Source organism: Stegastes partitus, unplaced genomic scaffold (assembly GCF_000690725.1).
Source record: "Stegastes partitus isolate 25-593 unplaced genomic scaffold, Stegastes_partitus-1.0.2 Scaffold208, whole genome shotgun sequence".
NCBI lineage: Eukaryota > Metazoa > Chordata > Actinopteri > Pomacentridae > Stegastes > Stegastes partitus.
The window spans coordinates 2,096-13,987 of record NW_007577939.1 but is presented as its reverse complement, the minus strand read 5'-3'; the positions used below and the strand labels follow the sequence as shown (position 1 = coordinate 13,987).

Below are 11,892 nucleotides of genomic sequence, written 5' to 3'. Positions count from 1 at the left end.
AAAACGTTCCATCTTCTGGATTTCTTCTGAACCACTAATCCAATCCGGCCTTTATTAAATTCAGTAAAAATCATACAAGTCACCTGACAAAGGCCACAAATAGTTTGCCAGTGTGATACACATAACACAACACTTTACTTCACTGAGCAAGGAACCAGTAGCAGAACACTCGAGTTTTTTTACCGCTCTACTAGAGGAGCTTCTCAGCTTTTAAAGCGCTCAGCTGTCCCAAACAGTCACATGGATGCACAGACAGGCACATACAGATTCAGGGCTGGGCCGGGTTGGCCTGCTGGCATTACTCATCCCAATCTCCCACCTGTTGGAGCCTCATTTGGAAAGTTGGGCATGTTAAGGACTGAACGACAGGACTGATAGAAAAAGCTGCAAAGAGACCTTTGAAGTTTCCAGCTGCAGGTACCTGCTCTGACAGCAGGGAGGGTGTGAGAGCCACATCCCTGTGAAAAGAAGTGGAATTCAAGTTTCACGGTCAGTTGACAGTTTTTTTTGTTGTTGTTGTTGTTTTTTTACAGGAGCGTTCTGCAGAATAATTGTCTACCCTTCCTTTAATCATCATTAAACCCTATACTATTACTTGCGAAGCACTTGTTAATTAATTTTGAATTGCTAAATGCTTTCTTGTTAAAGTCCTGAGCATGAAGTCTAACATGTAGAGCAACCTGAGAAGGGGAAACCCTCTGAAGCTTCTGTAGATACGCTGTAGATGCACTGGCTATATATCTTGTACCAGGTTACAAGTGAGTCCTGTTTTAACTTGGTTAAGATCAAGTTACCTCCCCAGATCTGACCTCCAGAGGATCTAGAAGATAACTCCAGTTGCTTCACTGATAACTCACACATTGCAAGGACATTAATGAATGTTGAAAACTCTGGAAGCCAAACAGAGGAATCACTTTACTATTACACCCACAGAGGACACATATCTCTTCTCTTCACCTATAGCAATGATGCTTGTGTGTTTTCCATCTACAGTGCCATCTGCTGGCCCAAACTCTTAATATCAGGAAACCCCAACCACCAAACCACACCATGGCTCATTATGACTCGTAAGTTCAACTCACATCTTGAAAGGTTCTTCTTTTCACTTGAAATATCTCGTGTTTGATGTTAAAACCACTTAAGATCAAGTTTTACCAGTTTGCTGGTTTGGGAAACTGGCTTCTCATGTCTTAATATCAAAGATAACTGTAAAGAACAAGGGAATAAGTCTAAATAGACAATTGAATTGCTGCAAAGAAGGAAACAAAAACAAACATAAGTCATATTATATACCAGAAAATAGAAACGTGAACGCCTGCATGTGAGGCAGGCCACTGTTTGTTTTCTGCAGTCAAACATTTGCTTCTCAGTGTGACATTTGCTACCTGTTGATGACAGGCTAGATGACAAGGACTCTGTGGATATTCATGACAACCCACCTCTCCCTGAAAACGTGGTGAAAGAAGAGGACAACACGGTGAGACACCTAATACCAGTGTGTCACACACATGAAAGGGCCGTTTACAAAGCACATTCCAGGGAAACTGATTTATTTATGGCGAGGAATTATTCAAATCTTACTCTCTCTGACATGTGTCTTATACTAAAATGTTTTATACAAATCATTGTTTTTACCAGATCATATTGTCTTACTACAAGATCGCATTGATAAATTCAAGGTTTATCGGTTCACCCAAATCCTCCCGTAGACATTGCGTTTCGACTTTGATAACTGGATTTAGAGATATTCATCTGTGCAAATGGAATTTCCTAATATACATATATTTAATGATTATAATAGAATATTTCTATACCTAAAAGCAGTTTTTCGTTAAGCAGATTCCAGGATTTTCCAGAGTAACTGAGAAGTCATTTCTGAAGAGTAAGGCCGCTGAGAGACTAATATCTCAAAATTTTGTGAAACATAACTGCCTGCATGTCTAGAAACAAGTAAGTAGAAAGAAAAAATATAAACATATGTGAATTTGATTTATCAAGTGTAATTTTTTTCATACTGAATGGACAGATATTCCATCACCTTTTTGTCTGCTCTCTTTGCTTGAATAATTTTCTAAGTATGTTTCTGTAAGTGAACTCGAAGCTGACATATGTGCTGAGCCATTGGTTTATTTAGGAGTCCTGACCGCGAAATAGAGTTACAGAGTGATGGCGCTGTAATGTGTGAACTATCCTTGGCATTACCAGTTATTGTAGTGAGAATCCATAGCCTGCCGGTCACTGGACATCTCTAATCCTGCCAGTCACTGAGAGTCAGAGCCAGTTCAGTCTGTCAGGCGTCCCTCTAATTGTTGTATGTGTACAAATCTGTGAATGTATGGATGTGTGTGACATCCCTGTAGCTCTGTTTGACCAGGCTGTATATATAGTATTAGCTTTGTTGCATTCAGTTGGGAATGTTGTCGGTCTCTGTTGAGGCTATTCTGAGATCTTGAGCTCTTTTCTATACGTCCCACCTGGGGTTTGTGTGAGTGTATCTCCATGTGAAAGAGTCCAAATAACACTCTGAAGAACCTTCTAAACTGAATTAATTAATTTTAGCAAAAAGAAAAAGAAAGAAAGAAAGAAAGAAAGAAAGAAAGAAAGAAAGAAAGAAAGAAAGAAGATCTTGACACTGAAATCATAATTCATGGATCTGGCTCCTGCTGATATGATACAGTTTGTGTGAGACCAGACGGGCTACATATGACTCAGACCACAGTATTAATAGAACCGTTGTCACATAAATCTGTCAGGCTGTGGGTGGTTCAGGATACTGAGACTGTTTGGGTTAAATAAAGAGACAAACATAAGAGAGAAGTGGAATCCCAAAACTGTATAATTAAGTCTTCCTGTTTACAACTTGCACAGCGGATATAATCATCGAGTTGTTTCATGAAATGCAGCGTTATTAGCACCTCTAACTGCTTTCTTTGGGTCTATGATCTAAAAACCAAATTTATTTCCAGGTATATTTCATCTATGATGAGGAGGTAGAAGAGGAAGACAAAGAGGAACCTCCTCCTCCTGAACCAGTCAGACCAGTCAACGACAAGCCCCACAAGTTCAAGGACCACTACTGCAAGAAACCAAAGTTTTGTGATGTCTGTGCACGCATGATTGTTTGTACGTATCTGCTTTTGTTTTGTGCACGACAGAAAAATATATATGTCAGATCAGTGGCCTGTAAAAGTTTGTTCTCCTGATGTAATTTAACTTACTTTTGCTTTTTTTTTTTCTCCTCAGTAAACAATAAGTTTGCATTGCGATGTAAAAACTGCAAAACCAGCATCCACCACCAGTGCCAGTCCTACGTAGAGTTCCAGAGGTGTTTTGGCAAAATAGTAAGATACAGAGTGCTACCGGCTACGATTCAGAAATGAACTGCAGAGATGTTTTGAGACTTGGTTTATGTGCTGCTCTCCTCTCCTCCTCTTCATCTACTCTTTTAGCCTCCAGGCTTCAGAAGAGCCTACAGCTCTCCTCTCTACAGCAGTCAGCAGAATGCCACAGTCTCACAGCTGCTGCCCTTCTGTGAGTCCCACTTACACACATACATTTATCCATGTGACTAAAAGCAGTAACTTCGACCTGGAGAGTTTGCTTTGTAATTTAAAATTTGTCCTTTAGTTCAAAAACTATTGACAGTTACATTAAGAGCTATAGGCCAGAAATGTGCTCATAGATGTGTCCACTTCATTTCTTATAATTCACGTATTGAGTTTATGACCACAGATGAAAAACTTGGCTTTCTAGTGTCAATAAGACTGATTCACAAAATCAAATTAACCATTTGATATTGTTAGAAAAAGAGTCGTGTTCTAACGTTATTAGATGGTGTTTGGACAGCCTGTACATTCTCACTTATTTGCATCTCTGATTTCTGTGTTTAATGAATGCTGATTTTGATTGGCAGCACAGTCAAACCGCACTGATCCCGTGTTTGAGACGTTGCGAGTCGGTGTGATTATGGCCAACAAGGAGCGTAAGAAAGGATCAGAGGACAAGAAGAACGTAAGTGTGGATGTACGAGGAAGACGTCTAACTCACACAGCACAAAGCCACTTTTTGCACATGATCTGGTGTGAAACCCAGTTTGATCTTCTTTATTCTAAGAAACATTCTAAGAAAGTTATGCAGGTTCTAGTCATTTTTTCAGCTCAGAGTTTTCTTTAAGTTCCCATAATCTTCTTCTCAGGCAGGATAAATTCTTTAAAAACCCTCAGACATTTTCTGAACATTCTGACTTTGTTATTAAGTAACATTGTGTCAATTCTCAACAGCAACATCCCCAAAACAGCTGTAGAATTCTTTTCTTCTCACATTCTGTCCTCTGAGGTCTTGATAACATCTTCAAAATATTTTTTGATGTTGGTTTGTTCTTCTTTTGTTATTATGTAACATACTCTGATAACATCCTCAGAATGTCAAAATTTTCTCTCTTACTTCACTTTTAACCTCATAGGAACATTATTTGAAACAACAAATATCCTTAAAATGTTCTTTGAGCATTACATTAAAATGTTTTCTTTAAAATACTATTAGAACTTGTAGGTCATGTTAGCCGATGTTGTCCCCTGCTTACTAAAAGATGGTAAAACACTGCCACTTTCTGCAATTGCCAACTAGATATGTAAAACAATTTCAGACACTATGAGCCACTTGCAGACTATATTTTTTAGTTTTTTCTTTTAGGTAGATTTTAGCTAGAACTGGTTGATTCTACCTGCTAAACTCATTTGAATCTTTTTTTTTTGTACAATTATTCATACATTGTCTTTGCTAACCTTAAATATATATATTTATGTTCCTCACTGTTCAGATGATGATGATGATGATGGAGGAAGATGAGTCCCAGCCCAAGCAGGAGGATGAAGGAGGTGAAAGAGGTGTGAGAACAAAGCTGTTAGCAAAAGTAGCCTTAATCTCTCTGTGTTTACTTTCTCTGTTTACTGTTTGTTATCTACCATCACAGTACTCAGAATAATAATAGAAATGTCAAATTAATAACCGTCTCTTTGTCTTTTGTCTTGTTTTTGCCGCTTTGTGCATTAGCAAACACAGAAGGAGACAAAAGGGGAGACAAAGCTCCTGCAGATGATAAGGTCTGACAACTGTGGAGATGAAGATGATGGCATGACGATAATGACAACAGACTTAAAAGCTATAATCATCCACACAGTGACAGTAACGCTAACAGTGATGATAGTGACGAACAACATTAAGGATCTGAAGTTAGTATCAGGTTTTGTGTTCTTGTGCTTTCAGAGTAAAAAGCCACAGCCTGGGAAGATCGGCGTGTTCAGTCAGGCTCACTACTACTTGGCTCTGTATCGCTTCAAGGCCGTAGAAAAGGATGATTTGGACGTTCAGTAAGCGTCTCCACACCTTCTCCTCTCTCCCTCGATGTTTCTCTTGATCACTTTCTTTGCTGTTGTCTTTTTTTCCTGGCTGTCTCTCGCACCAGACACCAGCTTGTGTCATCATTTGATATTTAAATACTCCCAAAAATACTCATATCTTGTTTGTTCCCAAGTGCTGGTGATCGCATCACAGTGATAGATGACTCCAACGAGGAATGGTGGAGGGTGAGTCCCAGTTTTTGTTTTGTTTTTCTTTCATACAACTCACACAAATTATTTCAGTGTTTACATGATTGAGGTGATTTTTTATTTTTTGTTTTTTTAAATCCTGTGTGTTCTCCAAAACCTATGAATTTTTTTTACTGAGAGACAGCCAGATGGCTTCAGGATCAATTAATTAGATTTTTGATCATTATCAAGGTCTGGGATTTTTGCCATTAGATGATGATCTTTTTTGAGCCAGAACAATTATGTGAGTTTTTTATGTGATGGAAAAAAGTCCAACTGCCGTAACTTGCAAGTCGGCAGCCTGAGAGCTTTGTTTTTTAAATATTTATAGAGTCGTTAAGCAAATGTAAAAATCATGAAGCAAGCTGGAGAGCTCTTCTGCTGTTTTCATTTTCTCAAACTTAAAAAAGTCGCTGTATTTCTCAGAACTGATGCATCATATTCAGGTTCTAAGTAGACAATGCAGCTACTGGATCACGCTTCCTTGTATATGTCAAACAGCTGCAGGTAGCTGCAATAGCTTCCCAAGAGAAAGTTATGCTACTGTCCAAACACTCATTTTGTAGTAAAAACTATGCTGAAAGGATTTATTCCTTTTTTTCTAAGGCTGCATTGCTTCATCCAGGTTTTCCATATAAATTGGTTATTGTACAAGAGCTCCTCTTTATCATCCATCCAGCTATTTTCATCATATGCCAATCTCTCAGGTTTCAAATCCACTCTGGACTATATGACTGTGTGTAAATTGAGCCATCTAAGTAATCTAAATTAGAGCCCAGCGCTGCAGCAGCTCACTGTTCAGGCTTTTGTTCCACCAGGGGAAGATCGGAGAGAGAACAGGGTTCTTCCCTGCCAATTACATCATCCGAGTGCGAGCAGGAGAGAACGTCTACAAGGTGACTCGCTCCTTCGTTGGTAACAGAGAGATGGGCCAAATCACTCTCAAGAAAGACCAGGTTAACACACACGCACACACACAAACGCACACTTACACAATCTCCTACACAGACATATCATTATACAACCAAACCATAAATGTCTCCACTATATTTACACCTAGCCCCAGTCTTATCTGCAAGCTGAAGCCCAACACACTGGAATACAGAACTGAAAAAGCTGAACTATGTCTTTGTATATCTTTCTATAGCTGTGGGGACAGTTGATCCTTGCAGACACAGAAGCACATACTGCATACCATGCAGCCTAAAGCCTGACCAGTTGTATTCAAAATTGATTCCCTACAGATGCTCGTGCTTAGTAAGTGTGCTATACACTCACGAGGAAGTTTAGGTTACTGAATGTGAAGTGGCACATCCCTTTAGCAGTGATTAGAAACAAATCCAGTGGATAAAGACAAAAATTAAAAAATACAATTCTATGCACAAGTGTTTTAAAAACCTGCCGTCCAGCTTCGTGAACATATATACATGTGTGTTGACATGATGGCTGTAAGTGACAAGCTTGGAAACATCACAAGCCTGTGTCACTCTGACATGAAGAAACAAATGGTTCACTGATTTACAATCCCTGGCCTTCTGTTAAACCCCACTACTGTTTAAATTTAACCCTCATTATAGGTTAACTTCAACTCTAACTTTAAATTCCTGCATCTTGAGTGAAGACACAAAAGCTATTCAGCAGCATGTGTTGCTGTCGGCGACATGTCATTGTTATGCTACCACCAAACAGAGGTGTCAGAGTTGAATAATGTTCGAATCTGCGCACAATGACTTTAGCAAAATCTGCAAATCGAGATATAAGAGATGTGTCCTGATGTTTTTCTCAAAATCTGTATTAGCATTATTTCATTTGATAGATTTTGTGTGTCTGAGGTTATGAAATAGCGAATTTGACCAAAAAATCCAAACTTAACACACTTATTTATCTATGTTGGTATTTTGTATTTGATCTGTTTTAAAAGAGATGCAAAAGATGGATCACAATGGATCACACTCAATGTATCATAAATTTACTCAGAGAGTGGAGGGATCATGCTTTGCTTTGAGTTGAGATCAGTGGATTTGCTCTGCCTGACTTGGAAAGAACAGAAGAGATAAAACATTTTAGAACTGACGCTGTTTAATTTGCTCTGCTGTTTGCTCACTTGTGACACAATTCCTCTCACAGGCTTTAAACATGTTTTACATGCACGTTTCTGTTCTCACTTGCTGCTGAGACTTGCTTTGCATATCTAAATCTGTCGCAGCACACTCACGAATACCGAATTGCAGATTTATTCCCGCTCACAGTTGTTTAATGCTCTCTGTTGTTGCTAATGAACCACATAATACAGATACGGGGACACAGACAGGTATGCAGGAATGCATGAAGAAAAACGTGGCCTACACTTGCAGAAGACAGCTAAGATATACGCCTGTTTAAGATTGTTTGTTTTGCATGTCATCAGATTGTGGTGAAGAAGGGTGAGGAGGTCAACGGCTACCTGAAGGTCAGTACAGGTCGAAAGCTTGGCTTCTTTCCCACCAACCTGCTGCAGGAGATTTAAGGGGGCGCCGCAGGTGTTTTGGCAAACATCTGGCCAGGCCCCATGTCAGTTTTATCATCTGCTGTGACATTTTTTCTGATCATGCACTTCTGAACAGGACTGTGCACAGGTTACTATCACAAACTGGATTATAACCACACATTTCTTCTTCGTTTTTAAAAAATCTATAATGTTGTCTGACAAAATTACTGAGTTATTGTTACTGTTTTTTGGTTTTGTTTTGTTTTGGTTTTGGTTTTTTTAGGAGATCTGCTTTTTAGGTTGCCCTTCACAGATTGTTCTAAATGCCTGTGCTGAACTACTTTATCATGTATGTGTGAGCAAAACTACATTTAGAAAAATTCTCCATGAAAACTGGGCCTGGTGATAAAATAATTGTTGTGTATTTTGTTGTTTTATACCAAGCACTTCCACGAGAAATATGATGGTATCTTTGCAGTCAAAATCATTTTTTAAAAATAAATATAATAATATTAATGTGCTGCTGGTCCAACGGTTATTTCTACCAACAATAATTGGCATTCTCCTGTGAATGTTGAAAAAGAATTTAGGTAATAATTATTCTTCTGAGTATTCCTTTTGAATTTGTACAAAAACAAGTCTGAAATTTGTTTCACCATAAAAAGAAACAACATTTTTATTCGAGTTTTATTTGTGATGTCTCGTATTTGTTGATTATTGGTGTTACTTTGCCAAACTACATGATTTGGGAAAGAAAGCTTCATTGATTGGAACATTTGACATATAGACCCTTCTGTAAATATTGGCACTGTTTATTCTCACATTGCCCATCAGCAAATGTGAATTAATCACAAATGGAGCGCATATATGAATTCTAACTACTGTGTACTGTATTTGGTAATAAATATAATTAATCAAACCTGCTGGCTCAGTGTCACTTATCACTTTTGTTGGGAATTTCTTTTCCAGATGAACACTGTTTGATTGTGTTTTGTTATAAGCAGATTCATTATGTGCAAAAGAAGAAGAAAGAATCTGTGAAAGGGTGCAGAATTTATTACCATTTCATTATCACCGTCAGTCTTAGCCAAGGTAAGACAGCATTCATTTCCCTCATATGTCAGAGAACAAATGAGAGCTATTTTCTGTAGATACTCTGAGTGCAGTGTAATTAGCCCAAGGGAACACTGTGGGGACGGTTTGCTATGTAGAGGGGCGGCTCAGGGATGAGGAATGCAGGGAATGGCATTTGTAGGTCCGAGGAGACATTCTAGTGGTAACTATGAACCTGAATAACACGACACCGAGACAGACAGACACAAGCTCATTTTCTATACATCTCTGCCCGCTGTCTCACCTTCTGACCACTGTTAATAAAGAATCCTTCTTCTTTTGTTCTTTTACAAAGCATATTTCCAAAATAGATTCAGTTTCCCATTAATTATTTCTCTGTTTGTCTGGTTTCCAGTCCCTCACACCCGTTTAGATGCAGATGATGACTTGCTTGGTCACATCTTCTTCCTTCTCTGTTGTCTGTCAGAGGAAACAGCAGTGTGGCCCAAGCAGGTAGGCGCTGCCAGGCTTCACCAGTCCTCTGATTGGACAACAGAGCACCCCTTCAGACACGGGTCACTTCTTTTCAGGAAACGGCCTCAGCTTCATGCTGCTCTTCACTGAAGGACTGCGTGGAAGATACCACAGCTGCCATGTTGTCATCCCCAACCCCCTGACCCTGCCACTCCAGACAGGCAGAATGGAGGAAAGCTGCAAAAGTGGATTTGTGAATGTGGATGATTTTTATATTTTTGTGTGGGAGTGGGAGTCTGTAGACACACACACACACACAAACATACATGTGAGTGCACTGCAGAGAGGTTCAGGGCATGGAGGGGGTGACAGCTTGAAGCTGTGGCAATGAATCTGCTCAGTTCAAGAGAAATTTATTTTTTTCTGGGGTGCAACATTAAGAGCCAAACTTACAATCTTACAGCTGCTGGTAAACTTTGAGACTGATTTATTTTTCTTAAGTTAAAATGAGTAAATGACAAAAAAATAGCACTCATGAGCTCAATTATAACTTCTAAACAAATACAAAACAATCTTACCTGAAGGTTGACATACTTGTTTGGTTTTCTTCTGTTTTATTGGATGATCCTCATCAGCTGATTGAATTTGATCTGTTGCTTTGGAAACATAAAAGTTTAGGCTTTACATGCCACCTCTGGCACCTGAAAATTGAGCTTGACAGCCATTCTTTGAAACAGTGTAAAAGTTTACAAGAGCTCTTTCCCAGGTCAAATTCAATCAGTTTATGAGTTCCATATGACATGTTCAAAAGCTGGAGTTTAACCAAGAAACTTGAGCTCGAGTTGAGTTTGTTTTGTCCCCTCGTTTTTCACATTGTCAAAGATTTATGTAGATTATGTTAGAAAGTAAAGCATTTTAAAGATGTTATTTTGCCAAAATTGGGAAAAAGAGCTTAATGAGCTGAGCAATTGTATTGAAATTGACATTTGGTAGAATGATGGTTGGACAGATGAAGATTTAAATGTCTAAATAAACTTTCAGGAGAGGATTTTTGCAACAATGAGGAATATTTTCAACAATGTTTAACTGAGCTGAAAAACATTGTGTATTTCTGGGGCTTTTGCACCCCTGCAACAAAGAGAGAAAAGAATTTCCCTGTGTCAAACCACTATATGTTGGTACATTTTACTTATATATAGTGAGTATATACTGAACTGTGGCACATTTACCATGTTATGATGATTTTACCCAACAGAGGTCCCTGTTGCACCAGCTATAGAACAAATCATGCTCAAATTCTCACTGAACTAACTTCACACACCACAGGGAGCCAGTGTGTGGTTATTGTTAATAACAGTTTTGAAGCAGGTGTATAGTGCAACTCTGCAGAGGCAACCAGATACCAGCCTTGTTGGAGAGAAAAAATGTATTATTTCTGTTTGTAATAAACCTGTGGGCTAAAATAAACCATGCAGAGTCCAGTGACTCTGCATGGTAGTTTGGTCTCAATAAATTGAGCCAGTTTGGTCCCTAATAAATCCCACATATCCAAAGTATTTAAATGTTTTTCTGTCCACAGATAAACATATTTACTCAACTGTCGTTTGTATTAATACTTTGCATCTCTTTATTTATGATTCACACCTAAGAATGGAGTTGGAGGCCACAAACGGTTTGTTATTTTCCACTGATATTGGAAGTTCCTTAAATGTGTTATGTATCATTTGTAACACATGTTAGAGCAGCATTACACAGCATCAAAAAGTAATATAACTTTGCGAGGTGTCAAACTGCACTTCTGAACGTTCAGAAAGTGACACATCCCTTTTTAAGAGTGCCGGCTCTGCATCATCTCATTGAACCACCACATTCAGAATCACATTTACCATCCAGTCGAAAAGAAAATCCATCTTCCCTCTGCCAGCTGCTGAGAAATGTAGCAATGTGTGAGGAAAAATAATAACATAAAACTATATTAGAGATCCTCTTTGCCTAGCAGAGAAGGTATTGATTTTTAGAGATATGTTTCAGAAAGTCTCTTCCACGGGACAATGCTAATGCTGCTTCTTCGCCCAGACCTCAAAGCAGCAAACAACATTTTAGGCCTTTTGCAAAGCTTAGTGACCGAGTTTATTTTTAGAAATGTATTTATTTATTTATATATTTATTTATATATTTTATTTTTAACTCTTGCTTTTTTTCATTCTCTGCTTTTGTGACATGCAGATGTGTGTGAGTGTTTGCACGTAATAGCACAAATGTGTATCAAATCTCATATTTCCTGACAGAACCTCTGAGGCGCTAGATTAA

At 38.6% G+C, this 11,892-nt stretch overlaps 1 protein-coding gene across 1 annotated transcript; it reads left to right on the top strand.

Annotated features, from left to right (window-relative positions):
• Positions 1-291: 291 nt before the first annotated feature.
• LOC103356539 (SH3 and cysteine-rich domain-containing protein 3) lies at positions 292-8,974 on the top strand. The gene is made up of 13 exons (XM_008280715.1): positions 292-489; positions 994-1,067; positions 1,399-1,477; positions 2,967-3,123; positions 3,244-3,341; positions 3,450-3,531; positions 3,914-4,011; positions 4,820-4,886; positions 5,053-5,102; positions 5,266-5,369; positions 5,534-5,585; positions 6,407-6,544; positions 7,996-8,974. Exons 2-13 carry the CDS (start codon positions 1,051-1,053, stop codon positions 8,092-8,094), a joined length of 1,041 nt encoding a protein of 346 aa, XP_008278937.1. The 5' UTR covers positions 292-489; positions 994-1,050; the 3' UTR covers positions 8,095-8,974.
• Positions 8,975-11,892: the final 2,918 nt, after the last annotated feature.

What these genes read in the sequence shown, in the direction of transcription:
- LOC103356539 (XM_008280715.1), top strand. An exon ending in CTGTGCACGCATGATTGTTT is followed by an intron (nt 3,124 to 3,243) that starts GTACGTATCTGC and finishes TTTTCTCCTCAG; the next exon opens with TAAACAATAAGTTTGCATTG. An exon ending in GATCAGAGGACAAGAAGAAC is followed by an intron (nt 4,012 to 4,819) that starts GTAAGTGTGGAT and finishes CTCACTGTTCAG; the next exon opens with ATGATGATGATGATGATGGA.